This window comes from Doryrhamphus excisus, chromosome 7, assembly GCF_030265055.1.
Source record: "Doryrhamphus excisus isolate RoL2022-K1 chromosome 7, RoL_Dexc_1.0, whole genome shotgun sequence".
Lineage (NCBI taxonomy): Eukaryota > Metazoa > Chordata > Actinopteri > Syngnathiformes > Syngnathidae > Doryrhamphus > Doryrhamphus excisus.
The window spans coordinates 6,673,205-6,701,087 of record NC_080472.1 but is presented as its reverse complement, the minus strand read 5'-3'; the positions used below and the strand labels follow the sequence as shown (position 1 = coordinate 6,701,087).

Below are 27,883 nucleotides of genomic sequence, written 5' to 3'. Positions count from 1 at the left end.
GATGCAGCAAGAGACGATAATCCATCTGCACAAAATATCAATATGAGCCTGAATTTGACTCGGTATTGTGTCGGAAAAAAAATCATTGGTATTGCACATCACTACCAAAAATGGACTGGTTGACTCGGATCGGTACCCCCGCCCGATGTGATATGGCCGACTTGACTAATGAGCAATGCATGTTGTCTATTTCCTGCCAGTGAATGGTGACGCGGTGGCAACAGCAGATGGGGAAATGCATTAAGTACTGTGAGCTGTGGGAAGAGAAATCCGGCCGCCGACAGAAAATTGTCTTGATACATGGTGTGCTCACGATCCCCAGCGAGTGCTTCCCACAGCACAGGCGGGGGAAAATCAACATCCTATTGGAGAGCCTGTAACTGGGTTATTGGCAGTGGCTACCTTTTTATAAAACTCTGCAAGACTAATGCAGGACATATGCCCTTCACATTTCCTTGTTTGCCAAATTCCCTCCTTTGCGAATGACGACTGTCCTTCATGACAGCACGCCGCTGCCAACAAGCATCGTGGTTCTTCATCTGATGTGCGTTCAGCGTTCCGTCTTCCCACGCTAGGAGATGATGGCGTGGTGATGATCAAGCAGTTGAGCGGAGACGACCATCATAACAGCTCGGCCGCCCTGCGAGAACGGAGTCGGATGGGAAGCACTTCCAGCAACAGTTTGGCCAGCAGTGGGACAAAGTGTGAGGTCATTCAACCTCGGGGTCGGTGAAGACCCGTTGATCAGGGACTGTCACGTGATGCCAATCAGCCGAGCATCTTTCAGACTTTGGGAGGAGCGGGGGCCTCACTTAGATCCTACAGGATCCTCTACAGTCCAACAGACTCTGGTCAGCAGAGTCACATATTCGGACCACATGTGGAGTTACACAACACACTCTTCTGTCTGGCCTTGGTCTCTGTTCTCCGTACACTCAAGCGTAGCAAAGTTCCCCACAGTAGGAATAAACGTCGGAATGTTTGGTTTCTGGTGGCAGCTTCCCATTAGATTACCATGTCGGTATGTCTGCGACATAATCTGGCCACAAGAAATGAGCAGAGTGAAGTCTGAGTCCTCCAGAGACGGTTGAGCGAAATGGCAAATAAACTCATCAGGAAAGTGGAAGCAATCAATTTACTCACTCCAGCGATAGTTCATGGCACGGCTGTCTCCTTATTGGATACCGTGATTAAAGCCAGATTAGTATCACCAAAATGACTTTGCACAACATGATGAAAAATGGAACTCTCCAAATGGGAGGAAAGAGCATTTAAATTGAGGTGCCTAATAGATCCGTTTGGAGTGTGTGTGTGTGTGTGTGTGTGTCAGATCCTTTAAGAAATAAGATTGGACAGTAGCAAGATGTCCGCCTTATGAATTATGGAATGAAACCTTCAAAGTCAAACAGAAATTCAGAGTTTGGCCAAATTTCAGGGCAAAGGCATGCTTCCAAAGTCAAACAAAACTTAGAGTTTGACCAGGCATCGTGCATCACGCCACACAGGCCTACACCAGCGTGACCAAATGTCCTAAAACAGGACATTGGGGTCGCATTGGTGGTTGTTTCAGGAAGTGATGTCAATGTCTTGTGTTTTATAGTTTTTTTGGGCGGTTATACTGAACTGTAGTCTTCTGTGTAGATCTACATTAGATCTTTTTCGACTTTTCAGGACCTATATGGTACTGACAAATCTACCTGATCATGTGTTGTCCTTCTCACCTGGAGGTAACAAGGACTGGAGGAAATTAGGACTAATCCAAATGACTACTAGCAAAAAAAGCTGAGTATAGAGGGGGAGGCGCCACCTGCTGGGGCCCAGCAAGGTGCACTGTATTCGGTCACACGCTCCGAACATCCATTGTGACGCCACAGAGGTCTCTGGCAAACCTTTTATACTTTTCTAGCATTTCACGTGGATGACATTTTTAATTATGGATTTTATGCTCATCTCTGAGCTTTTGGCACAACATCCTTCCTCCTGATGTGAGTGTTTGATTCCATGTTACGACAGGCTGTTAGCGTCACAGGCAGAAGAAAAAAGGCGCTTGTGATTCGCTGACCAGCACAGTACAGGTAATCTAGCCTCATTGGAGCATTTTTTTAAAATGAGATATTTTTCATGTTATGGGTATGATGTCATAATTCCCTCATATTGGCCCAATAGTTTTTGTGCAGCCCTTCCTTCCAGTGCTTGACCTGAAAGACAATACATCTTTCAAGTGCTTGGTGGTACTGATGGGATTTGGTTCCATCCTACTGTTCAGAGATGTTGTCTCAACCTTTGCCCCTCACGTCTCCTCAATCAGCTCGGCCCTCGACGCACGGCCAATGTAAAACAAGGCTCTGAGAACAGCTAGCATCACAGTCGATTGAATTCAACGCAGCTTCAACAGAATTTGAAAAGTGCCCAAAATATAGTCACCAGTTTGGGTGAAAGCTCCAGAGATAAAATGACGACATTTGGAATCTGAGCACTCCAGAAGTCTACCATGAGACTCACACGGCCTCCGGGCAGAAAGTGACGACTCCTGACAAGAAGGTGTGACACACGCTTGACTTCAGGAAGTCTGAAGAAAAGAATAAAAGACAGCGTGGCTTCACTTGGTCCGTAAAGCTCAGCCATCGTAATCAGCTCATCGGTATGGTGGATGGAAGCTCCCCTCCTTGCTTTGCTGACTTCAAAGTCGCCAATGAATATTTTGTCAAATGCACTGAAGAATCGGTGGTGGTTCACAGCAAAAAGATCAAATGTTGTCAAGTCTTTGTGTGTGTGTGTGTGCGTGCGTGCGGATACGTGCAGGTAAGAGTGCCTGTGGTTCTTGGAAAAATAGACTCTTCAGAAAGAGTCTACTCAGTCAAGACTTATCTTAGTCCTCCAGAGGCAGGCAGACAAAGCTCCCATAGTTTCGAGTCTCCAGTGGGAAATTAGCTGTTTGAGGATCGGCAAATGCCAGGCAACACACACAGTTAATTTTTATAACCTTTCATAAAAAGACTTGCCGTGCAAACATTCAACCTGAGACTGTCCCCATCCGCCCCCACACCCAAGCAATTTGCTGCCTGTCCGTCACCAATCAACCCACACAGCCTTCTAAAAGCTGATATGTCACAGCTCTTTACTGGATTAACCCGTGTGCCATTATTTCATTCCCAGTCTTTGCTATAACAAACATCATCGGCTATTAAGCACACTCAGAGCGAGTGTAGTTTACACGATATGGACACTATTGGAAAAATCACATTAGCCTAAATAAAAGGGGTCGCTTGCAGCCACAATGTGACGTCTAGATCATAATTACATTGATTTCTCTCTGCTTGTCTGTGCTACCTGGAGTCCAATGGAGGCGTGGCGCTCACGTTGTGTTGTGCTACACAAAACGCTGCTGTCGGTGCAGTGTCAGTATTGGCCAATACAAAGGTGGCCTGTAATTGGTTGTTTTAACGAGCCCTTTGTAAGCAACATAAATACACTCATCCCTCATTGAAGGCGCTTCATTGGTTCCTCGTCAATTACGTGAAGTCGGATTCCTAATTTATGAATGGAATCTGTTTGTAGTTAGAGTATATAAACATCTTCTAGACCTTATGAATACAAGCTCTTAACATGGCTAGAACCCTCTACACATGAAGTAACACCCCTATATTTCCCTTTATCCTACTATTACCCAACATTGTAGACATAATAAGAGGAAATAACGTGTTCTGATGATAGGTGGGCTGAGTGGTGGTGGTGGTGGTGGTGGTGGGGGGGGGGGGCAAAAAGTCGGGGGTTGAGAGTTTTAGCTTACGCAAAGTCATCTGAGTTAGAGATTCCCATGCCTGTTGTGAGATCACTTAAACGTGCAGGAATTCCACCCATCAAGTCTGGTGCTTGTGTGTCTCGGCCAACATTAGAGATAACATTACTGACACCTAGTGACCGGTGTACAAAGCGACATATCTTCTTTCAATGATGGTCTGAATGGCTTGTGTTTGCATAATTCCGCTACTTTTAATGCTTCATACAATTTGCTGAAATATTCAACCACAAAACAGATTTATAAAAATCTCCTTTCTAAAAGCCATGGAGTGAAATTCAAAGCCAGGCGTGGCGAGGAATTGCTGTAGAATTCATTAGTTGGAGAAACTGTAGCAACATTTGATGTCATAAATCCCATAACATTAGAAATAGCTCAGATTGTCCGTACTGTGCGGGTGAGCAAATCAAACGCTTCTTTCTTCCTGCTGCCTGTTGTAACTTCCCCTACGCTAACTCGTAAACAAACATTTACTTTAATAGGAGGCACGTCGTTCCAAAGGCACCAAAGCCCCATCGAGAACACAAACCACCTCAGCGCCACCTGGACCGCCAGCGCTGTGGCGTTTGAAAAGTGCAGAAGGTTTGATTCTGATCTTTCAGAGAAGCATTGAGGTGCCGCTTCGTACTAAACAGCCACAAATGACGTTTTCACAACGCAAATGTGGACGTAATTGAAGGTGCGGCGCCCTTCCAGATGCCCCCAAGAACAACAAGATAGTCCAGAGTGCTGACCTGAACCTCGATGCCGTAGCCCAGGTAGACGGTGATCAAGTAGCTGCAGTCCGTTGCGGTGTCAGGCTGCTGCAGGATGTGGACGTTGCCCTCGGGGTCAGTGAAATTTAGGCTGCAGGGCTCTGTGGGAGACAGCGAAAAGAGGTGTGATTCCCTTTTCCGTCAGTCCGCTGATCTTCCTGACAGCCCACCTGACAGCTACGGCTGTCTTGGACACATGAGCAACTCTGTTATTTCTGCTGGGGAGACCAATAGCTCTGAGTATGGTCAATGAACACAAGGGGGCGGTGAAACCTGCCCCCTCCTCTGGAATGGCAGCTCATTAAAACTGTCAGCTGGCGTTTGAACGCCCAAACCAAGGGAAGGAATTCGGAGTCTAAGAATTAGATACATGCTCACCAGATGCTTGCATGGTGGTTATCGTCGTGGTCGTGATGACAGAAGTTGACATGGTGGCGCCCCCCTCTGTGCGGGATGATGATGACGGAAGGTTTGGGAGGGGCTGATGGGTCTTGGCTGTGTCCCTTGGAGGTGCTTCCCTTGCCTGGCCTTTCTCCTTCCTCACTGTGGAGACTGCAGGACCAGAAACAGCACTCCAAGGTGGGGGTTGATCTGTCTGCGAGGTTAATTTGGGGTCGTTATTTGGGGTCACTTGCGTGGTCAGGGAGTGAGTGGTTGGCATTGGCTGATCTCCTCCTCTGGTCTCGTCCCCCGAGGACGCCTGCAGAAGAGGCATGAGAGGCCGGGGTGTTGTTGAGGAGAAGGTGGTAAGTGGTGATGTGGCGGCCGCGGTGGCCGTGGAGGCGACGTCTGAGAAGGCCGGAGCGTCCTCGTGGGGGACGCCGTGAGTCACCGGGCGCACCGCATTGGGGGCGGAGCCTGGCATGGTGGGAAGCGCCGCCACAGAGCCATCGCTCCTGAAAAAGCGCTGGTCTCCCTGAAAGTCCCTCAGGAGAAGGTGCTCGTGAAGCCCCAAGCCCTGACGCACAGGACGGTGGTCCGGGCTGTTGATGGGGGATGCGGTGGTGACCCGGGGGACTTCACCTTCTGTGTCTTCTGTCCAGGGGTGTGTCATGTGACCCTTGTTTACATCCAAAGTCCTCCTCATCCCATCGGTCTCCTTTGGACCTGAAATGAAAGAAGGAACCATTCAGATTCGACAAACAACAGAATCGCTATGTTAACTATTACACCGTCTGTACAAGATGATGCCCTAAAGAAGCATCGACAGTCATCATTTAACTACAGCAAAGCATGCTGGGAAACCCTTAATCCGCCCGTTCCACAGATGCAAACTCTGCCGGGTTGTGATATTTATGTGTTGATATCAAATAGTGGAGCTGCTGGCCCGACACTGACAGACTGGGGAAGAGGTGGAGGACCTCAGTGGCCCACCTGCCCCACTAACGTCCCTTCCTCCCCCCACCCACCCACCTGGACCCCAAAGCCAAACCTAACATGGTCAGCGGGCTGCAGATGCTCGCCGCCGCCTGGTGGTCTCACAGCAAAGACGAAGAACGAGGAACAATAATCTGGAGAGCTACAGCGAGCATATTCCACTCAAGTTCAAATACAGCAAAGTTCCTCAACCCAAGTCTGCACCCCCCGGACACAATCCGGGTGGACTGTTCATACTGAGTTTGAGACTACTCACTTCCTGCGACCTGAGTTCAGACCTGTGTGGGTATGTTTGCTCCAAAACTTCTTCTCCTAGCTTCACGGTGCCACAGCCTCTCAGCAGACACCCTCCACAGACATTTAAAAAAAAAAACTCAAGAATGTATACTTTGCACTGTTGGTCCTGGGGGAGGCTCAAAGTAGGTTCTTTTCAAAATGCAAACAGAAGAGTGAGACAAACAATCTCAAGTTTGAGCACAGAAAAAGTCCCTAAGAAGACATATAGCCTCTTTTTGCGCTGTGGGTGTGCTCCCCATCCACGCCCATTCATCGTAGGCACCCGAGGAACGAGGGGCCGCGGCATTCTTCTTCGTGGGGTGACAAATGCCTTTGGGCAGCTTGATGCCAGTCATCCCACCAGGCCAGAGAGAATGTTGCTCCAGGTGCTGAAGATGTCTGGACCTCACGCCCATTTGTGTAAACCCACCCCCAAATTCCATCCCGCTTTATAAGAGACCACTATCCCCCCAGATGTGGGTTCACGTGGGGGTGTGTCGGGAGTATAGCGTTACCGACATTGTTAGTTAGTGACCCCGGCTGTACGAGCGCTAGCTATGACATGATGCTAGCTAACATGGACTTTGGGAGTTTTCCATGTATGGGCGGTAAGTGGTTGTTCTGATGGAGAAGCATCACGGTGGCGATGTGATAATGGATGGAACACTGAGGTGAGCAGAAGCGATGGCAATGATGACGATGTTACCGTTTCATCAAAGACGGTTATACTTAAGTCACAAAACCGTCAACAACAGCTGAGCGATGCAAGCAATTATTGCTTCATTAAAGTAAATAAAGGCAGTCATTTCACAGGCGGGAAAGTAAACAACGCAGGCCTGACAGGATTATTGTTGCACATTTGACCTACATGTGTTAAATTGACAGCAGAAATCTGCGTACAGTGGAATCGCTCCCAGTTAAGTGGCAGCTCACGCCACATAATTAACTGCCGGGTGCACAAGGCTCTTTAGTTTTTTATCCAATTTGTCGGGAATTGTCTGATGAATGGTGATGGACCAACCCCCGCAAAGATGCCTCAGACGCTCAGACAGGACCGAGCATATAATCCTCCAGATTAGCATTCCCTCGGTGCCTTTATCGATCATGAATACTTGAACTTGAACTTTGTGTGTTCTAACTTTATTTCTACTGTATACAATGTTTTGTATGTTTTGCATAAGATGACAAATGATGTCCTTTTCCTTTAATAGTTCAACTTTATGCCACTAAAGTACATTTACAGCTTTGTTGTTAGATTGCAACTTTTTTATATAATAATATTATATAATATTTTGACTTTATTCTTGAAAAATTACTGCTCATTTAAACCTGAAACATGATTATTATTATTATTATTATTATTATTATTATTTAATAGTTTTCTATGGAAATTCAATTTTTGACCGTGCCTAATTTAAAAAAAAAACAGTGACAGGGTGGCATGGCTAGTCTCTCGATGATTGCTGTTTTGATCCTTCATGGGTCAAAATGTTTTTACATTTCAACAACCATTCTCCCGGTCCACAGTGTATCCCACCCCTCGCACAAACACACCTGGGATAGGCTGGGATAAGCAATATAGAAAATGGATGGATGGATGGAAAGATGGATGGAAGGAGGAACGAATGAATGGATGAAGGGATGGATGGATGAAGGGACGGAGGGATGGATGGATGGGTGGATGGAAGGATGGGCGGATGGATGGACGGAGGGATGTATGGATGATAGATAGATGGACGGAGGGACGGAGAGAGGGATGGATGGAAGGATAGATGGACGGAGGGATGGATGGACGGAGGGATAGATGGAGAGATGGATGGACGGATGGACGGACGGAGGGATGGACGGACGGAAGGATGGATGGACAGAGGGCTGGATGGATGACAGAGGGATGGATGGAGGGACGGATGGATGGAAGGATGTCCATTTTTACATTCCAACATTTCAGATTCTGTTGTCTTTTGTCCACTAACTACTCCAACATTTCTCGAGCCATTTCAACCATCCCGACATTACAATGTCATGATGATGGACATGGACATGTCGTTTATCTCTCAGGACTTTTACAACCCCCCCCCCCCCCCATGTTTTCCATAATTCTGCATTTTCTGTGACAGTGAAAATGAATGGTCAATTTCAACATCGCCACCTACTGGTTGAAACTGACATTTAACACTAGAAGGAACATTGGGTTGTTGCTGTCGGCTGTGCAAGGTAGCATCCCTCAGGTCATGGCGTGGTCTCCTCCCAACCTGATGGTTGGTGCTTGGATCCTGAGTTGCTGAGTAGATTTCTAGATTCTTATTACTAGAAGGTACGCACACAGGACACAACACACCAGATGAAGTCACACAAACCAAGTTATAAGAACAAAACAAGCAAAAGATGGCCTCCAAATGATCAAATGGACACATGCCAGCGCCCTTGCTGTTTGGCATGAAACATCATTTGATGGATTGATTCTAAGGAGGCACATCAAACAGTGAAGCCTGCTTGAATGATTGAAGTACCATGTCACCTCATGGAACTGCAAAAGTATATAACATCTAGTACCGCAAGTATCCCACGCTGCTATCAGTCGGCTTTGGACCATCCAGCTGGCGCCCGGCAGTCAGAGTATCGAGTGGGAGAGAGGAACCGGGCTAAACTGGAGTTTCTCATGCAAAGATCAATACGGAATCAATGTCTACAGGTTGGAGACCTCACTGTGGTGATTACCGTTCAACCGCAATGTTCTCCCGAGCCTCCCAAGTTTCTTTCCTAACGGACAGATCCTCAAATAACAGTCCATAACCCGAGGGCCACCAGGATGGGCGTGTCCTTGTCTTTCTGTGTTAGGCAGCTTTGGATCGATCCTAGGATGGGTTTTTTAACCGAAAAACAGAAGCACATGTCACTGATTAGTTGACTTTCAGCCTATGGGTTCATTTGTTTACTTCCTGTATTCCAAATGTACTCTTGGAAAGACTTAGGCAGTATAAGAATAGGAGGCAAGGTTTATCGTCGGCAAAGATGTTTTTCTGGAAATACATTTCATGTCTTAGCATCGCTTTGCAAAAGATCAAAAAGGTAAAATTGCATCTTTGGTCTTTCCCGATGTGGCCCCAGCAGGTTTTGGACAGACATGTACGACATGTAGCCACATAACGGTGGAAAGTTAGTGTCCTCTCGCTAGCAAAGAGACCTCTGTACTGGTCCTTGGATCGGGATAAAGCTTTGGATTTTTGGAATCTTGCGTGCGAGTCTGGTAGCTCGTCACAGGGAGTTCATCTAACACAACAAATTTGGCTTTGTTTAAATGCAGCAGCAATTTTCTTAACTGTGATTTTGGCAAAGATTACTGAGTCTGATTCCGGAGCCAAAAGCACAGAAGGGGCCCTCAGTCACCCGGTTCAATCCACGGTTGGAACATCTCACTCTACTGCCTGCCAATTGCAATTCATTGCGCTTGAAGGACTCCAATCAAGTGGAGATGTGCTGTAATGCACCGCTCTCGCCGTCAAGTGTCAGAACAAGGTGATCTTCATGGGCTCTGTCGGCTTCAAACGGTGGGCATGCCGCCATCATCTTTAACCAACTGATCAATGACTAAAAAGCCCAGAGAGATGTTGGATGCAGAATACATGTTTTTATGTTTTGAAGCGCTCTTGGTCCAGAATGTGACGCGTTAAAGCGCCGGCGCAGACGATATTGAGGATGATGTGAACTCCCGCTTGTGCACTCATTTACTGCAGTAGCGCTTCTCGGGCTAAAAGTAGATCCCCGGGCTGAAACACTTAAGAGGTTATGTGTGTAACTGCATCAAGTCACATGACAGCCGGCCTGGTTAATTAGAGCCTATTCATAAATTAAAGGTGGCCACTGCCGTGACAGAATGAGATTACTCTTATCTTACCGGTTACTCTTCCTATTCAGAGTGCTGGCACAAATACAATAAGATGCAATTTACCGTCCTCGGGGAAATTTAGCTCCTGAAACAGAGCTTTGCATTTAGAATTCATTTGGTCTCTTAAAGGCTCTCACAGGGAAGAAAAGACTTTAAGAGCGGGAAGTATTCAGGTTTCATAAGACATTGATGGCACAGTTGTGGCCCAGCGGTGTTCAAATCCTAGCCAGAGCTTTTGGAAAAATACCTTGGCTCGGCTTGGAGACGTGCAAATCAGGAACTAATGGAGGTGAAGTGGAATGTCAGCAACACATGACACAATGGGAATCACGCTTGGTGGAGGTTAACGTGCTGAAACACACGCACACGCCGAAAAGGCCGCTCTAGTTTAGCGACAGTCTTCCCTCGCGCTGGCAAAAATACTTAATGGGTAAGTGATGGCTGTTTGGTGGCCTATTATTACTCCAAAATATGCATATAATAGGTTCTATGTAGCACTGTGGTCACTGGACATCAGTGATGGAACGAGGCATGACCATACAGTACAGTACCCTCAAGCCATAGCTAAGACCCTCAAGAACGTGGCTGAGACCCTCAAGAACGTGGCTGAGACCCTCAATCCATGGCCGAGACCTTCAATCCATGGCTAAGACCCTCAATCCGTGGCTGAGACCCTCAAGCACGTGGTTGAGACACTCAAGAACGTGGTTGAGATCCTCAAGCCATAGCTCAGACCCTCAAGAACCTGGCTCAGACCCCCAAGAACATGGCTGAGACCCTCAAGAACGTGGTTGAGACCCTCAAGAATGTGGTTGAGATCCTCAAGCCATAGCTCAGACCCTCAAGAACGTGGCTGAGACCCTCAAGAACGTGGCTGAGACCTTCAAAACGTGGTTGAGATCCTCAAGCCATAGCTGAGACCCTCAATCCGTGGCTGAGACGGACATACTGTGGGGCCGTGGCTGAGATTGAGTGCAAAACAGGTTTTCCTCCAATTCCGTGTGGAAGTGGTAAAGTTTTGTCCTCCTTCCCCACTCCGTTTGAAACACTTTAATTTTAGAGCGAAGTAAACTCAGCTCTGTCATTAGCTCACTAGCTTGCTATGCTAGTCTTGGCCATCTGTTACGTCCAATCAGTGATCCTGTAGCCTGCACAATGTGATGTCAAGAAAGAATAATAGTGGTGTCAATGTGACTATAGGGTTGTTATTTCATGTCTACAGGACTCTAATAATGTGTTGAGAAAGGTTTTCCTAATCAGGTTTTCAATGCTCTTACTACCAGAATATTCCAAAATAATTAATATAATCCTACTTGGCAGGTCTGGAACTAATGAACAGCCATAAACGAGGGATGAGTGTTCATTGGAACCTCAGTTAGTGTACGCCCCGGTTAGTATACGTCCTAATTTAGGCCAAAATGTTGCCTCCTTATCCATTTCCCATGCAATATGATGCGTGTTATTAATACACTGCCTGAGTCCTACTGTGTTCCTGACGCATTTAGCCCAGGCGTCCTTGTTAGCAGCCTATTAGCATGCTACATTGTGTCCTTCAGAGTTGTCCTTTAGAGGACAAATAGATTGGATTTTGCACCGAGCTCTCAGTCTAGAGCAGTCCTCTCTGGTCGGACTGCTGCGTCCCACCTTGTCGTGATGGGAGGCCAAACGTCGTCTAAGACCACCCGACCAGTCCAGTTGTGATGCATTCAATGTCCACAGCGACGTGCATGAATGGCTTCCCTAAATCCACTCTGAAAAAGATTTGACTTTGTGCTGATATTCCCGGTATCCACGACAATCGCTGCAGCCGTCTTTGCCAGCCGAGTGAGCAATCACAGGGGACTCCTCCTCAAGATGGCAACAGACACGCTTCTCTCTTCAGTTGCATATCAATGGAGTCATCAGAGAACACTCGGTGCGTGGAGAGCGCGTTAATAAGATGGGACAAGCCACACTTGAGGCGGGCTGCTGATTGACATCAATCTTCTTGATATCCAGGGGCTTTTTTCCTTATTTTTACCCACAGCCTCTAGACAAGCAAATCAATGGACAGCTTCCGCGGGGGTGACGCGTGCATCCTCCAGAGATGGCGGCGTGCGTGCCTTCCTGGATGGCGTGGAGGTTCAGACCAGGAAATGAAAACCTGCCGCGGTGCTTGGGAGTGCAGCGATAAAGAAAGACGGCGGGACATAATGAGCTGAATCTGATAAATGATTCCATTAGTCAACTTAATGAATTGATCATTTAATTGGCTCGTGAGTGTCACAGGTGCACGGAAGTGGAAATAAATAAAGTGTCGGGAGGAAAATGTTGAAAAGTCAATTAGGTAAGCTGCGGCTGGGAGCACAAACTCTTTGAGAAAATAAACAAGTCATTTGCAGAATGTGGAGAACTTTGACAATTTATGATGCAACGCCGAGCTCCGTGTGGCACGACGCGCTGGTCTTCGTGCATTCTAGCATGGCCGCCATCCCCTTTTCATTACTTCCAGGAAGTAGGATTCCTTATTTACAAATGAAATATTTTCCCAGCAAAACCCGTTCATGACCTTCTGAATATATTTTGAACATGATCAGAGCCCTCCAGACATGAAATAGCACCCCTATAGTCACCTTTACACTGCTGTTACCAATTGTCAGACATAACAAGAGAAAGGAAGAGAAAGGAAGTGCAGTCGTTTATAACTGTTGGTTGGTTCCAGACCCGAACACAATGAAGCATTTCTGCAATGTAGGATTCAATGGTAGTGAATGAAATAAAAACCTGTTCATGGCTTTCTACAGCAGAGCCCTGTCGACATGAAATAGCACCCCTATAGTCACCTTTACACTATTATTCTTTCTTTACAACACAATTCTTATGTGGCTGGTAGCTGGCAAGCTAACCAGTTAGCTCAAATTCCTGTCTTCCAATCTGTGTTTTCCAGTGTCGAGGTTAGGAAGCCTGAAGATGCATGGGGGAAACGACATGCTGGAATTGAGAGAACTTGTCAAGTCGGACAAACTTTGCGATGGGAGAACGAGAACGTCTACGAGAAGGTGAACTAGATCGATTTGCCGGCCTCCATATGTTGCCATGTGCATGGGTGTCTGGCAGGAAGAGAGTTCATACTGTGCATCGCTTTCAGCACCTCCCATAGAACAACGGCATGAACCAAGTTGACTCGGTGGGTGGAGGCGGGGCTGATAGCATACACACAGGGTGCATAAGAGCGTGACCTGTAGAAATGAAAGGAGTAGATAGCCATATCTATGTTTGATATGTTTTCATCCTACTTTGTGCCAAACTTTCGTTAAAATGCCATCTGGTTCTGGCAGAGCCGATCCGGTTCCATGACGTCGGTTCGGCTGGTGACCGTGACAGGAAGAGCATAAGACGGACTGTCTGTCTCCTTTTGCCCTTTGACTTCATTGAGCAGAAGCGTAACTTGCCGTTGTCATTTATGATGTTCCGCTTGAGCGAGCTTTGTCCTTCAGGCGCGCTCCAAACAAACTAGGTCTTAATGGAAGCTCATAAGACCTGACCTTTAGCTGGAGCAGAAGAAAAACAGACTGGGGCGGGGGGCGGCCTTATTTGCATGAGAGCGGCTGCAAGGTGTAAAATGGGCGGCTGTTACATGAAACTCAGCCTGCATAAAAACAGCTTCTCTTCTTTTCACTTCTTTTCGGGCACAAGTGAAGCAATGAGAGTACAGTTGTTGAACAAAAGCCAAGCAAGCCACGGCAGGATCCTTCTTCTAATTCAATTTACCAATGCCGTGTGTGAAAATGTCTCTTTTCACGCTTCATTTCCTTCCATTACTGTCATTTATCTTTTCATTGTCTCCTCATTGACTCCATGCTGGCGTCAATTAAGACCAGAGCTCGGGGTGAACCAGGACCTCCCGTTTCAGATGGATTACTGCTTTGTCATACGTTCAAATCCACACGCGTTGGACTTCCAAACAGCAATTAGCTGCAATCTTGGCTTTTCAAAAACAGTGACACCCCCCCACTTGGAGCTTCCAATGTGGCGGCGACACCCATCACCCCCTCTCTGTCCTGGCCAACCCGTTTTGTTCCAAAAAGGCCAAAATGATTCCAGAAACAACAATAATTATTAACATTCTCATTATGACAATAACAACATCCGAAATAAGCTAATACAAATGAAGAAGTCGTTACGGTATTTCTACTACGTGTTGATCCAGCCACCGCTTTATTGCACGGTTATTGCACGGTTATTGCACGGTTATTGCACAGCTGCGCTAGCTCTCCACCACGTGTGTGTTCCCACTACGAACTCGCGGCTGAAGAACAACCCGTTCGACAGAGTCTTGGTCTGCCCCGCCACTAATCAACCATCGCACATCAGGGGTTGCTCCAAGGATGGAATTGAATGCCACACGATGGCGTTCTTCAACTTCCTGCCAGCGTTTGACAACAAACTGGGAAACGACGCACAGCTCCTTGGGTCGTGTGAAGGATCAAACATGCCGCTTCCGTCTTATCAGAGAGAGGGATGCTTCCATCCTGAGGATTGGCCTCTTCAGCTCTGTGCTGTCCTTTTTAGGCAGACGACTCCCTAAAAAGACCCGACTCTTTCGGCATCCGAATAGATCCGCATCTTACCTCGAACTTCGTGTGAAATAAAGTGTGAATGTAGACATCTAATTTGATGAAATGTTTCTCGTTTATGTTGCTTACATCTAAATGCTCAACATGGAACAAAAAAGCAAACATAGAAATTCTTTTCTGCAGGGTTTTTGATTGGTTATTCCTGGGTGGACACGAGGAATGGACTACATCATACGGCCAAATTCCATACCATTAGAAATAGCCCCCATACCTGGTCAGGAAAAAGCCCCCATGAGGCAGCATGAGGTGAGCAAATCAAGCCATCCTTCCATCTCCTTCCTGTGAGGTTAACGGCTGATCCAACTTCCTTTGAGCTCACATGGAAACAAGCATTCCCTTCCCAAGGAAGAGTTTTTGTGTGCCAGTTGTACCAAACGTTCCGAGATGAGGGGAAACAGAAAAACACTCCAAAAAAATGATCAGCCACCAAGTGCCAAAGCTTGGCCAAAGACCTCCGAGGTCCTTGGAAATGGAGTGTAGTAGCAGGAGGGGGGGGTCGGAGGGCAAACATAGGTGATGTATATAAACGGCTTAAAGCAAAACACAAGCTGCCTATTGGGGGGCATGGCCATTGACAGTGATAGATGACCCCCCCCCAGTACCCTGATGCGTACATGCATTGTTTGGTGTCGAAGACAGCGTGCCCCCCCATGTCTAGTCAGCCAAACGTGCACTCATTTGCATCTTTTCATTGATGCATCCTCACTCCCTGAGAGCGGGGGTGGGGGGGGGGGGGTACACATCCAGCACAGATTTTACAACACTCAGAATTACAAATGATCTTTGAAAAACTGTAAAGAGGGGGGCTAAATCCCAAACACCTCAACTGCATCACTAAGCTCCACACTAAAAGTCTCACGCTAGCAAAGCCGAGGATAGCGATTTTTTTTTGTAAGCTTGGCCCTTTTGTGTAAACAAGTCATTTGACATATTTGTCCCTCCGGAGCGGCTTGTGTACATCAAGCTCACGCCTAAAACTGCAGCTGCAGCTCTGGAGGACAAACATCCGTGTATGGAACCTGCTGATGAAAATACTCAACACACGCGAGTACTGCAGTACACTACTGCAGTATCTAGCATCCAGCCCTTCGTTTCCATCCTGCTTCCGTCATCATGCCATCATTAGGGTGGCAGGGGATGCTGGAGCCTACCCCATACGCATTCAGCATGTGGTGATTGACTGCAGTCTGTACATGGCTGTGTCATCTACATCAGTGGCGTACACTTCCTGTTGGTCATCAACGCCTTCTACAAATGTACACAACACCATTTCTACTGTCTGATGACATAACGCATACTCATTATTCCGTATCCTGATATCACGTTTACTGCTGACATAACTCAGTCGTTATTCCGTATCCTGATATCACACGTTTACTGCTGACATAACTCGGCCATTATTCCGTATCCTGATATCACACGTTTACTGCTGACATAACTCAGTCATTATTCCGTATCCTGATATCACACGTTTACTGCTGACATAACTCTCATTATTCCGCATCCTGATATCACACGTTTACTGCTAATATAACTGTCATTATTCCGCATCCTGATATCATGTTTACTGCTGACATAACTCAGTCATTATTCCGCATCCTGATAACACACATTTACTGCTGACATAACTCTCATTATTCCTCATCCTGATATCACACATTTACTGCTGACATAACTCAGTCATTATTCTGTATCCTGATATCACGTTTACTGCTGACATAACTCAGTCATTACTCCGTATCCCGATATCACGTTTACTGCTGATATAACTCAGTCATTATTCTGTATCCTGATATCAAACATTTAGCTTAGAATAAGTTAATCGGAGAGGCTAACTGGTTAGCTCAATTCTACGCTATGCTAGCGGTCAGTAATGTCCCTGCAGTAATCCTGTAGCCTGAGCAATGTGTAAACAAAGAATAACATGAGTGTAAAAGTGCCTATAGGGGTGTTATTTCAGGTCTACGGGGCTCTAATAATTTAAACCTGCATTTAGAAAGTCCTAAACGGTTTAAGCTCTGACTACCAAAATATTCCATTGATTAATACTGAACCCTCTGTCAGGGAAGGCCAATATCACGGCTGGGTCTGGAACCAATGAAGTGCTATGCTAATGCTAATGCTAATGGTTTATTTTCTTGATGTTACAATGAACTACTTGACATAACTGGATCCACAATTCCAAAAGCAAAGCTCATTAGATCCTACACCTGCCCCCATCTGTTGCATTACATTTGTTCACTTCCTGTATTCCAGATGTGATTTTTACCACACGGGACTAAACAAGGGATTATGGTTTGACCTTGAGGTTGGCAGCCAATGATTATAAGGTAAACTGTTAAGTCAAGTCAAGTAAAATCCCGATCAAGTTGATAGAAGGTGATCCATACGGCATTACGATGATTACAACCAAAAAAGCTTATCAGCATTTATCAGCATTTATCAACATTTATCAGGGAGCCTGCGGCTGCTTCCCCAAACATGACCCAAAAACTTCCCTCTTATCTGTTTTCCAGCTGATGCGGGCTGACAGCGGCGGTATCATGCATGAAGCAGGCTTGAATAATTCAGGGTGTTTTTAAAAGGACAAAAGACTAAGGGAGAGTGACAAGTTGTCAGCGGGTGATAAACTGGCCGCATGAATAAGACATGAAGACGCTCTGCCGGCAGATTGCGGCCGACCCGCGTCATCCACGCCCTTTCTCTCTTTAAAAGCGCAGCGACCGCGACGGAGGACGTGAGGACGCAAACGGGTCAGTCAAATAGGTGTGGTGGAAAAGATGACTAACATGGCTGCCGATGCCTCGGGCCCCCGTGTGACTCACTGCGGCTCCTGTCAAGGCCGACTCTGACCGCGCGCGTCCAACATGGCGGCCACGCTGAAGGGGAGTTACACGGGCCAGCGAGAGAGTGCAAAGCGTAACCAGGAGCAACCGGCGGCCAGGCTCTGCTCTGATTTGACAGTTTATGGTCAGTGCATTTATCACAAATGTCAGCCTTTATCACTTCTCGCCTGTGTTACATGCGGCTCCGCATATGTAGGCTTCGTGGCGCCGGCACGGATGGAGACGTCAGGCCCTTTGGCTTCGCTTCTTGGAGCACCAGCAGGACGTCTCAACGCAAAACGCTCCGTCTATGGTCTTACTGGCAATTTAAACGTCTGGTTTGATGCAAAATGCAAATATTGCAGAGTTGACAAATCAGGGCTACATTTGTAACAGCTGGGATAGGCTCCAGCACGCACGCGACCCTCGTGAGGATAGTTGTAAGAGTGAAGTCCAAATATGAAGACAGGTATATTCTAAACAAAGCAGTTTTATCAGAATAGACTCATTATTGTGAGGAAAAAACTAAATAAAGGGAAAAAAAGCCAAAATAGGATGGGAATAAAGTCTTAATTAAATATAAAAATATCAAACAAAAACCGAAAGGAAAATAATTTTTCCTACGAACGAAACGGCACCGGGGGGGGGGGGGGGGGGGGGGGGGGGTTAGGGTGTTGTGAATACGGTGCTAAGATTAGCACAAGGACATCAATGTCGGATGTCATCCTCGACATCCGACTAAGCAACCTACGAAGCATCCGACTAGGCATCCGACGAAGCATCCGACGAAGCATCCGACTAAGCATCCGACTAAGCATCCGACTAAGCATCCGACTAAGCATCCTGTCATCATCGCCGAGAGACACCTCCCACGTTCCATGCAGTTTTCTCATTTCTCTGCTTCTTCGAAGCCCATCCAAAGTCTTATCTGCCATTTTTCATTTTCCACTTGCCAGGCTGCCGCGCTGGTCCACTTAAAGCACGTGGAATTGCCTTTGGAGTTCCAAGGACGTTAAGAAAGGGAAACAAATCCACCAGGATTCCTTTGTTGTCACGGAGCTGAAGAAAAGAGACTCAATCTCTTCAATCACGCCTACGCTGATTTGTTTTCTTCTGGCCTTTTCATCCGTAGTTAATAAAGGCATATTTGCCCATATGGAATATGTTTGCCCTTTGACACTGGGACTGAAAGGATTTAGCTATTACTGCAAAACAGATGAAGTCGGACAGACTTATGTCATAAAAGCCGCCGCATGCCTTCAAGATGGATTGCATGAGGGTCTCTACTCCATCATGTCCTCCACAATCACACAGATGGACGGACCCGTCCATCAGAGCAGCCGCCGCCTCCTGTAATGCCAAAGCCGCCGCTAATTAAGTGAGGAGTCACCTGGAGGGCTTGGATGACGATCATCTCATAACGTCTTTCATTGACGATGCATCTTTCCTTTGCTCAAGGGACCTCCAACACAGTAAAGTGACTGACACCTAGTGGCCGGTGGAGAGCACTACATAGCATCACATCTCCTAAATCTTACATTTGTATGTGACTTCATTGATTGTTGCTAAATTCTCCATCAAGCGTGTGGAAGTGGTAGACTTTGCTTCCACGAGCATGCTTGCCCGCTGTCAAACGGCAGCTTTAATTAATACAAGTTTGAACACCTTTGGTACAGCCAAACCGTGAAATTGGAACCACGAGGCGGTGAGGGATTACCGGGGGCTCACGATGGACCCCAGCGCACGTTGGTGGGTAGTGGGGGGTCCCAGCGTTTCAACGCTCTCCAATCACACTTCAGGGTACACCGTGGGAGCGTCTGCTTACGCCGGCAAAGTAAAAGTGAGAAATGTGTACGATGTCTGGTTAATCTGATGGGGGGAAGAGGGGGGGCACAGTAGCTCAGGGTTAAGCGGTCTGTAGCACCATGGAAAATACGAGCCTGCTCTAATCCCTTAAATCTTGGAGCGTAGCAGCCCAGGGGACAGGAGAAGGTTGGCGGAGGGGGCGTTTGTGTGGTCCACATTGCTGTTGGAGAAGATGGGTCTCCTGTGAGAAAGAGCTGTCCAGTGTGGTCACCAGGAGAATTTTGGAAGGTTGGTGGAGGCCATGAAAGATGTAGAATCACTAGCACGGTTTCAATCCTTTCTTGGCTTTACTTATTAAATGTGCCGGCAACATTTAAAGTTGAACATTTAATTTTCAATCACATTGTATTGACAATTAAATCCACACCGGCATGCATGCACGGGAGCACCCGGGGTTTATATTTCATGGCGAAAGATTTTGCAGCTAAAAACGCCCGAGGAGACTCCCATGGTGCGCCTTTAAATACTTGAAACTGCCTCTTTAAACCTTGTTAAAACGTCAGCTGCCGACGAGCCGCATCCTCCCGACACCCACTACCTGTCAGCTCCTCTCCGTGGGGAGCCTGGGGGAGTGGGTGTGACGGGGGGGTGAGTAAGCAAAGCAGCCCGACGCATCATAGCTGCGAGCACTGCCAAGCGTCAGGTTTAAAGGACAGCGACCTTAACGCGTGGCTGCTCAAAGAGGTTATGCAAAATCCCATGGAGGTGGAGGGGGGGATGGGGGGGCAGCTAAATCACTACAAAATGGAATTCCAACTGGTGAGATGAGGGACCAATATTAGCAAACGCTACAGATGAACCATATGTTTTTTAAACCAAAGTATTGGGGGGTGCTGTGGTCCAACAAGGTGTGCTGTATTCATGCACACGCTCCGAGCGTTTGAGTCCAAGTGAATTCAGGGGAAGTTACGAGAAAAGGAGCGCTTGATTTGCCCGCCCACACAGTACGGCTGATCTGGTCTATCAAAAAGCTATTTTTGTTGTGACGTTAATGTATCGTGTGATGTCATAATTCCCTCGTATGGGCCAGAGAATTCAAAATAAATATAATATAATTCCAAAGCACAGATGAAGCTGCTGCCCCCAACCCCACTGAGGGCAATTGGGACTGGTCAAGTCCAATCATCATTTTTGTTTTTATTCTTGGCAAAACTCACCCATGTGCGTGTTTCACCCCCCCCCCCCTCAAAAAAAATATATTTTTGTTGCATAAAAGCATCTCATTCAGCTTAAGCCTGTAATAAGAAATCCAGAAGAAATTCATCGTAAACCAGAAGGTCAGGAACATTCTATGAATCCAAGATCTGACATCCAACAATGTTAATAAACATGATTCATTCATTCATTCATTTTCTACCGCCTATTCTCATGAGGGTCGCGGGGGTGCTGGAGCCTATCCCAGCTTAATGAACATTATCTAGACTACTAAGAAAAAAGAATGGACATGACTTTTACCTCATTTTACAAAGAAGGGGGGGCGTCTTTTTGACTGTTTTTCAGCCTTGTTGCCTGCCTCCTTTTACCTGTTTGTATACCTTTACAACACAGAGAAGGGAAAAGTGTGTTCACGTGTGACAGGATTATGCCGCATGGATGAAATGCGAAAGTTCCTTTAAGCTGATGACCATTTCAGACAGACGCTGATGCTCCTGTTGAACGTAGAAGCAGGCGGACTTGAGGCTGGGGGCGGACGCCGTACGCTAATGTCCTGAACGACGTTGGCTGGGACTTGTTGAGTTTTAGACGCGTGCAGCCTCTGGGGCGTTTTTTTGCCTTTCAAAGCTGAACTGTATTTACAATTTCCCCTCCTTGACTTTTGGAACTAATTAGACTCTCCCGGGATTTGGGATTCTCCTGTGGCATTTCCCAAAGCCGGGAGCTAAGTGGTCGTGGAGTAGAGGTCAACTCTCTGCCGGCCCGCACTGCCAGCGCTGATGGCGGCTTGATGGGTCCGTGTCTGCACGTGCACGTGCATCGCGATGATACTCTCTCTGCAATGGCGCCATCATCGGCCATCACGTCCCCCGAATCCGTCCCGGAGCTGCCCACAATCCCAGCACTCATTTCTGCTCCCTGACATGCGGTACAAGTTGGCGGACGTGGAAACGCGTCAACGGGTCTGTGACACGCGAGCGCTTATCAGCAGGGACTTGATGTCAGCATGCAGCGTCTTTTACTGATAAAAGACGGCTGATAGCGGAGGACAGGAAGTTTAGGTCATGTTTCTCTCCAAGGGGGAAATAAGTGGTGGGCCGATTACCCTACCAGACTGTAAAGACTTTGTTTTATGGCCTGCAAAAGGTCACCCGGGCCGTAAACAAAACGAGGAAATAAAGCCGATGGAAGGATGACATTTGGGGCGAGGCGTGACAAAAATGGGGAGTAGTCAATAAAATCTTTCCACAAACTCCCATCTTTACAAGACATGTCAAAGTAATGACTGTACATTATCATCATGCAGACTACGGTGACCAAAGTGTCCTGTTTTCCTAGGACGGGTCCCGTTTTCACATCCTGGTTTTTCTTTTTGAGAAAGTGAAAGTGAAAACGGCATCAGAGCACTCTGCTGCTTGTGACCTCATCACTGCTAGGCTGCAACAAGCCAAAGAAAAAGCAAAACGAGCCACTAGAGCACCTGATATTTCCCAAATGAGTCGCCGATGCGCGATGCTCCCTTTGCATGGAAGGATTTGCAAAATGCCAAATTAATTAAACTTACCTGAACTTATTACGTTTGGAGAATTTCAAGTTATTTGAAATGATTGGGCTTAATAAAAAAATAACAACAACAACAAATATAATAATGGATTAAATTTATAATACACTTGCCAATGTACTCTTTTTTTTCTTTTTTTTTTAATCGAACTTTAGCGCCTGCTGCTGTCTTGGCCAGGTCACACTTAAGAGGATTTAATCTCAATGAGATTTATCTGCTTACATAAAGGAGGAATGAAAACAACGTAGCAAAGTATATTTCTGACAATGACAAGCGTGTGGCGGCCGCGTGTCTCCTGCAGAGGAAGAGTAGGATGGAGCGGCGTGACGAAGAAGAAGAGAGCAGACTTTGCATAGTGCTGATGCTGCAGCGAGATGCGGCATGTTTTTCATTCTCCTTGTGATTGAATGCAATTGTCAAGATATGAGCTGCGGTGTCATAAAATGCACGTGTGCCGGGAAGGCAATCTCAGGCAAAAGTCATTTGTCTTCTTTTTCCACAAACACATTTTAGACGGATGGTCTAACGTCAGACTGTTGTGGCTGGATCCGTCCACATCAAATCGCTTCATTAGGACTGCCACCAGAGCCACACAAATACAGAGTGAGCCGCCTGAACGCATCACTTTGAACATTTTTATTAGCCAAGCCATCAGGAGAGACCCGTGTGGAACAATGATGATGATGATGATTAAATTATTTCCTAGTCCGTCTTCCCCGAATGTCCTCCACTGGACAAAGCCCCCCCCCCCAACAACACCTCCACATCGCCGGCTGCTGTTTGACGCCCCTGCACAGCCTGAAGCTCCATTCTTCCATTGAAGGATCATGATTGTGGAAAACATCTAAGGTTGGATCTCCTTGCCATGCACTATAGGGGTGTTATTTCATGTCTACAGGGCTCTAATTGTGTTAAAAAGCATATTCAGAAAGTCCCAAGTCCTGTTGAAATATTCCATGAATTCAGACTGAATCGGGTCTTGAAGCAATTAGCCGTCCAATTAGCTAACTAACAAAATGGCAACCAGAAGCGTAATCCAGCTACGGTGCTTTAAATTGGCCAAAGCAGCATGACCCGAGGAGGCCCTCATCCACTGAGGCGCAGTCCTTGATGAAGATCACCAGGAGGGACGACGGGACGATGAGAGATGGAGACGGACGGACAGACAGTGATGTTTAGAGGAGATGACGGCAGGAGAAACCCCGGCCATCCGGCAGAATTTTAATTACTGCACGCGGCAGCACTTCTCACACACTAATCTCCTCCACAGTAGGATTTATGGGCATTACCGATGCTGACAAAGTGATCGCTTGGGGAGAGATAAAACATTACAAAATAAAGCATGAAACTGGATATGAGGAAGGCTTTCTCCTCTGGCAAGGTTGTTTTTAATGTTTATGACAGCAAACCCAATTGTTTATCCGCACATGGCTGTTAAGGATGATGCGGCATGAGTGAAACAACACGCGTTGTGAGCAGGAAAAGGAGCGCCGATGCCTGGAGAGTACACTAGGTTACAAATGGCACGTTTGAAAGAACGTTCCCACCGGGGGAGATGGAAGGTGGAGGCTGAAGAAACTTCACAGGGAAGATGTGGCAGGCAACATTCCCAGATGTTGTGGGAGTGACCGGCACAGCATGGACGTGGGTAATGACCGACTTCACACCGTTTAGACTGAAAACAGGCAGCCATGGCGCTGTTGGTTGCTGAGCGGACGGCCTCGCAGACACACGTCTTGCCCCAAAAGGCTGGAATGATTGGAACTTCTGACGCCTCCTTTGTCCTGAGGAAAACAGGCTTGGTTTGTGTGTCTTTCTGGGAGTAAAAAGGAGTTAATCTTCCCCTCCCGGAAGAAGGAGCAGAGGAGCGACTGGGAAAAAGGAAATCTGACACACAACCTTTGTTTGCTTGCTTGTTGGTTGGTTGGTTACTTCTGGAGGAAAGGTTGAGAGGAACCATTCATTGCAGATGGGAGGGGAATGGGCAAAATATTAGGGGAAAAAAGTCAAGTTTTTTAAATTATTATGAGGAACAATCGTGTCTCATCAAGGCAAAGTATTAAAGAAAAGCATCTTTTCTTTATAAAGCTGTCTTAGGAAGAAACAAAAAATGAAGCAATTTTTGAGGAATTAGGTTGGGAGAAAAAGTAAAAATATTAATAAAGGGAATAAATGGAATAAAAGGAAAAAATGGAATAAAGTCATAATAATCTCAAAAGGTAATTTAGAGAGGTTGTTTGTGAAGCAAGTTGAAATATTTGGAAAATAAAAACGATGGGGAAGCAAAGTGTTCCACTGATATGAATCATGTGTTTTCTCAGCTGTATGACAAGGCTGACATTTATAGATCTATAGTTTGTAGATACATGATACGTGATGCTAAATGGGACAATAGTGGTACTAACATATTCTATCTCGAGATCTTCTTAGCATATCTGCACATGCTTTCCAAAATCTCCTTGAGATATCCATTTCAGATTTTATTTATCACGTACAACATCATTATCGTTACAAGATTATGTTTCTTAATTGTTCTGTGAAAAATCATCAGTCTGAGCAACAGAATGAAAGCCTAAGCTTCTATGTTCTACATTTCTACGAAAACACAATCAACGTGTGTGAATGTTTAGAGCAGTGGTGGCCCGTACGTCCGAGACATCATCCATCATCACCACGACATGTGTCACATGACTGACATGAAGGGCATCCATCCACTGCTCATCACACACTTGGTCAACCGCATGAACTACTTCAACCTTTGGACCAGAAAACGCTTCTGTGTGGATAAAAGCATGAACTACTTCAACATTGGGACCTGAAAACGTTTCCGTGTGGACGAAAGCATAAACTACTACAGCCTTTGGACCAGAAAACACTCCTGTGTGGACGAAAGCATGAACTACTTCAACATTTGGACCTGAAAACGTTTCCATGTGGACGAAAGCATGAACTACTTCAACCTTTGGACCTGAAAACGCTTCTGTGTGGACAAAAGCATGAACTACTTCAACATTTGGACCTGAAAAAGTTTCCATGTTTCCTTCTTCCCAACTTAAAGCTGCTGTATGCCACCAGCTGAAAATGACATGTTGAAAACCAAGAAACGACCCACCAACACAGGCTAGTCCAACGACTAGCCTTGAAGAGTGCTTCAAGTATGGTGACCACATGTCCTGTGTTCCCAGGACTTGCCCTTTCAAGTGCAGACACAGGTCATCTGAGAATCTGATATGGCCACAGGTGGTATCGGACAGTTTGGAAGCCGATACGGCTACCGGATGGACCGTCCCAAATTCACCAAGTCAATGTAGTGTTTTGGTGGCTCTTGGTGAATTCAACATGAGCGGAGCGTACTGAGAATGTATCAGTGCTATTTTATGCTTCCCAGACAAAGATCTCTCTGTCAAAAAGTGAATTTCCTCCAGAGTGAAAGTTAATGCCATTTTGACAAAATGATACGTGTGGGAAGCAGAGATGATGAATTCTCCGCTGCTGTGTGATTTCCAAAGCTTGTAGTCGGAACATCCACCTCAGCCCTGTTTTCACTTCTTGACATTTCTATTATTGAGAAGCAGCAACTGTAAGACGGTCTGCCTCTGCAGCCACACAATATCCGCTCTGACTTAATCCTCGTGGCATTTCACCAGCCTCCCTCCATCCTCGCACACACCAGAAACTATTTCCTTTCTAATCCACTTTGGACCGCCTTGCCACACTGTGCTGGCCGGGAACGCGGCTCTCATCAGCAGTTAGCATACGCGGCACTTTGGTTTTATTTGACGCTAAAATGGATGACCTCATACTCGCCTTGCTCATTGAGCGAGAGCAGACATTGATAAGAGATGTGCAAAGAAACTTCCTAATGAACAAATAAATCAAAGACGTATGTAAGTGGCTGTCACACCGCCCCCCCCCAGTCACACCCTATCACACTTGCTTTAGATGATCAAGGGAATTAATTGAATTGCAGTTGGCTTTCCCTGCCCCCAAACACATCAGAGTTGTCGCCAGTGAGCGCTGCCTCTCATTTCACACTCCAAAGTCAATTTCACAGCCTGCACTCCGCATATGTTTACATGCAAAATGGATCATCTCCTTATGAGTGGCACCTTCACACCACGACGCGGGGGTCACGGGTGGCGTGCGGTCAGGACGGAACCAGCAACAAGAAGAAATCCGTATTTATAGATATGAATGTTTAGGGGGGCCATCCATTTTATGATAACGTCATACCCACGAACCAGAACCTTATCCTTTTAAGATTCAACTAGAGCTGCAGCAACAAATCAATTAATTGTTGATCAATGATCCAATTCACTATTTTGGTTTTTGGATGTCAAAATGGAAATAGTCTGGTTTCAAGCTGATGAAATCTCAAATGTAGAAGATGGCTTCCACTGAATTCTAGTTGGTGCCTCACCAGCCATGAACCTCACCTCACCCGCCGTAAGAATGAAAATGAACTCAATAGATTTCAATAGGAGTGAAAAATCACCAACTATTTGGTGGATGAGTGGTTTGGATGTAGGCTACACAGTCAGGTGATGAGGAAGACTTGGGTTCGTGTGGGGGTTTTCTCCTGGTACTCCGGTGGCCTCCCGGGTTGATCGGTATGGGGCTTAGGTTTGTCTATAGGTGCCCTGCCATTGGCCGGCCACCGGTCCAGGGTTTACCCCGTCTCACAGCTGGGATAGGCTCCAGCACCCCCCCCCCCCCCACCCTAGTGAGGATAAAATGGCAGGATGGATTACCTGACTTAGAGGTTAACAATGCTTTAATGAGTGGACTCGGGCTTTTTCTGTCTTAGGTTGCCAGGTAGTAACCTTTTTTCAATAAACCAAATGCTGAAAATGTTAGCTTCCTGTACATTTCCCTTTTGGCTTTCTTCTCTGTGACTCCACTTGCGTCTACAGGGAGTCCTGCTGCCAGTTGAACAAATGGGGAGGAGCAGGTTATTACTGGAAAAATCAGAATATATATCTATGTGATCAAAATAAAAGCCCAGAGCCCCCCCGGTGGCATGTCTGCCTAAGAATAGAAACTAAAAAAAACATCAGCTTGCAAATCTTGTGAGTTAAACAGTGAGAGAAAACCAATAGAAGCACTTTGAAAGCTTAACCATCCCACTGCTCCTCACGGCTGTGGAATTACATGAACATTTCCCACAACCAAGATATTATTATTTGGTCCTTCTCTTGATATAAAAGCCACCAAAAGGCCGCCTTCCAACGGGGTGATGTTACTGCTAGCTTTCTCCTCACAAGGGAAATCAATCACCTCAACTACCCCACAACTAACCAGCCCTCCTAGTAACCAACCGTGGTACTAGCTAACCAGCCCTGTTAGTAACCACCTGTGGTACTAGCTAACCAGCCCCCCTGGTAACTAACTGTGGTACTAGCTAACCAGCCCTCCTAGTAACCAAATGTGGTACTAGCTAACCAGCCATGTGAGTAACCACCTGTGGTACTAGCTAACCAGCCCCCCTGGTAACTAACCGTGGTACTAGCTAACCAGCCCCCCTAGTAACCAAACGTGGTACTAGCTAACCAGCCATGTGAGTAACCACCTGTGGTACTAGCTAACCAGCCCTGTTAGTAACTAACTGTGGTACTAGCTAACCAGCCCTCCTAGTAACTAACCGTGGTACTAGCTAACCAGCCCTCCTAGTAACTAACCGTGGTACTAGCTAACCAGCCCTCCTGGTAACTAACCGTGGTACTAGCTAACTAACCCTGTTAGTAACCACCCGTGGTACTGGTCGAGT

At 46.5% G+C, this 27,883-nt stretch overlaps 1 protein-coding gene across 7 annotated transcripts in view; it reads right to left on the bottom strand.

The window, feature by feature from the left end:
- LOC131131914 (seizure protein 6-like) overlaps positions 1-27,883 on the bottom strand; it is a 101,043-nt gene that overhangs the window by 39,196 nt on the left and 33,964 nt on the right. For all 7 annotated transcript variants that reach the window (XR_009130271.1, XR_009130272.1, XM_058076953.1 and 4 more), the window contains 2 exons: positions 4,933-5,661; positions 4,534-4,655 (listed from right to left, as the gene is read on the bottom strand). Coding sequence is in view for 5 of the 7 variants with exons in the window: in XM_058076951.1 (XP_057932934.1) it covers positions 4,534-4,655; positions 4,933-5,661 (851 nt within the window). In the remaining 2 variants the exon portion in view is untranslated. The remainder of the gene's footprint in view (positions 1-4,533; positions 4,656-4,932; positions 5,662-27,883) is intronic.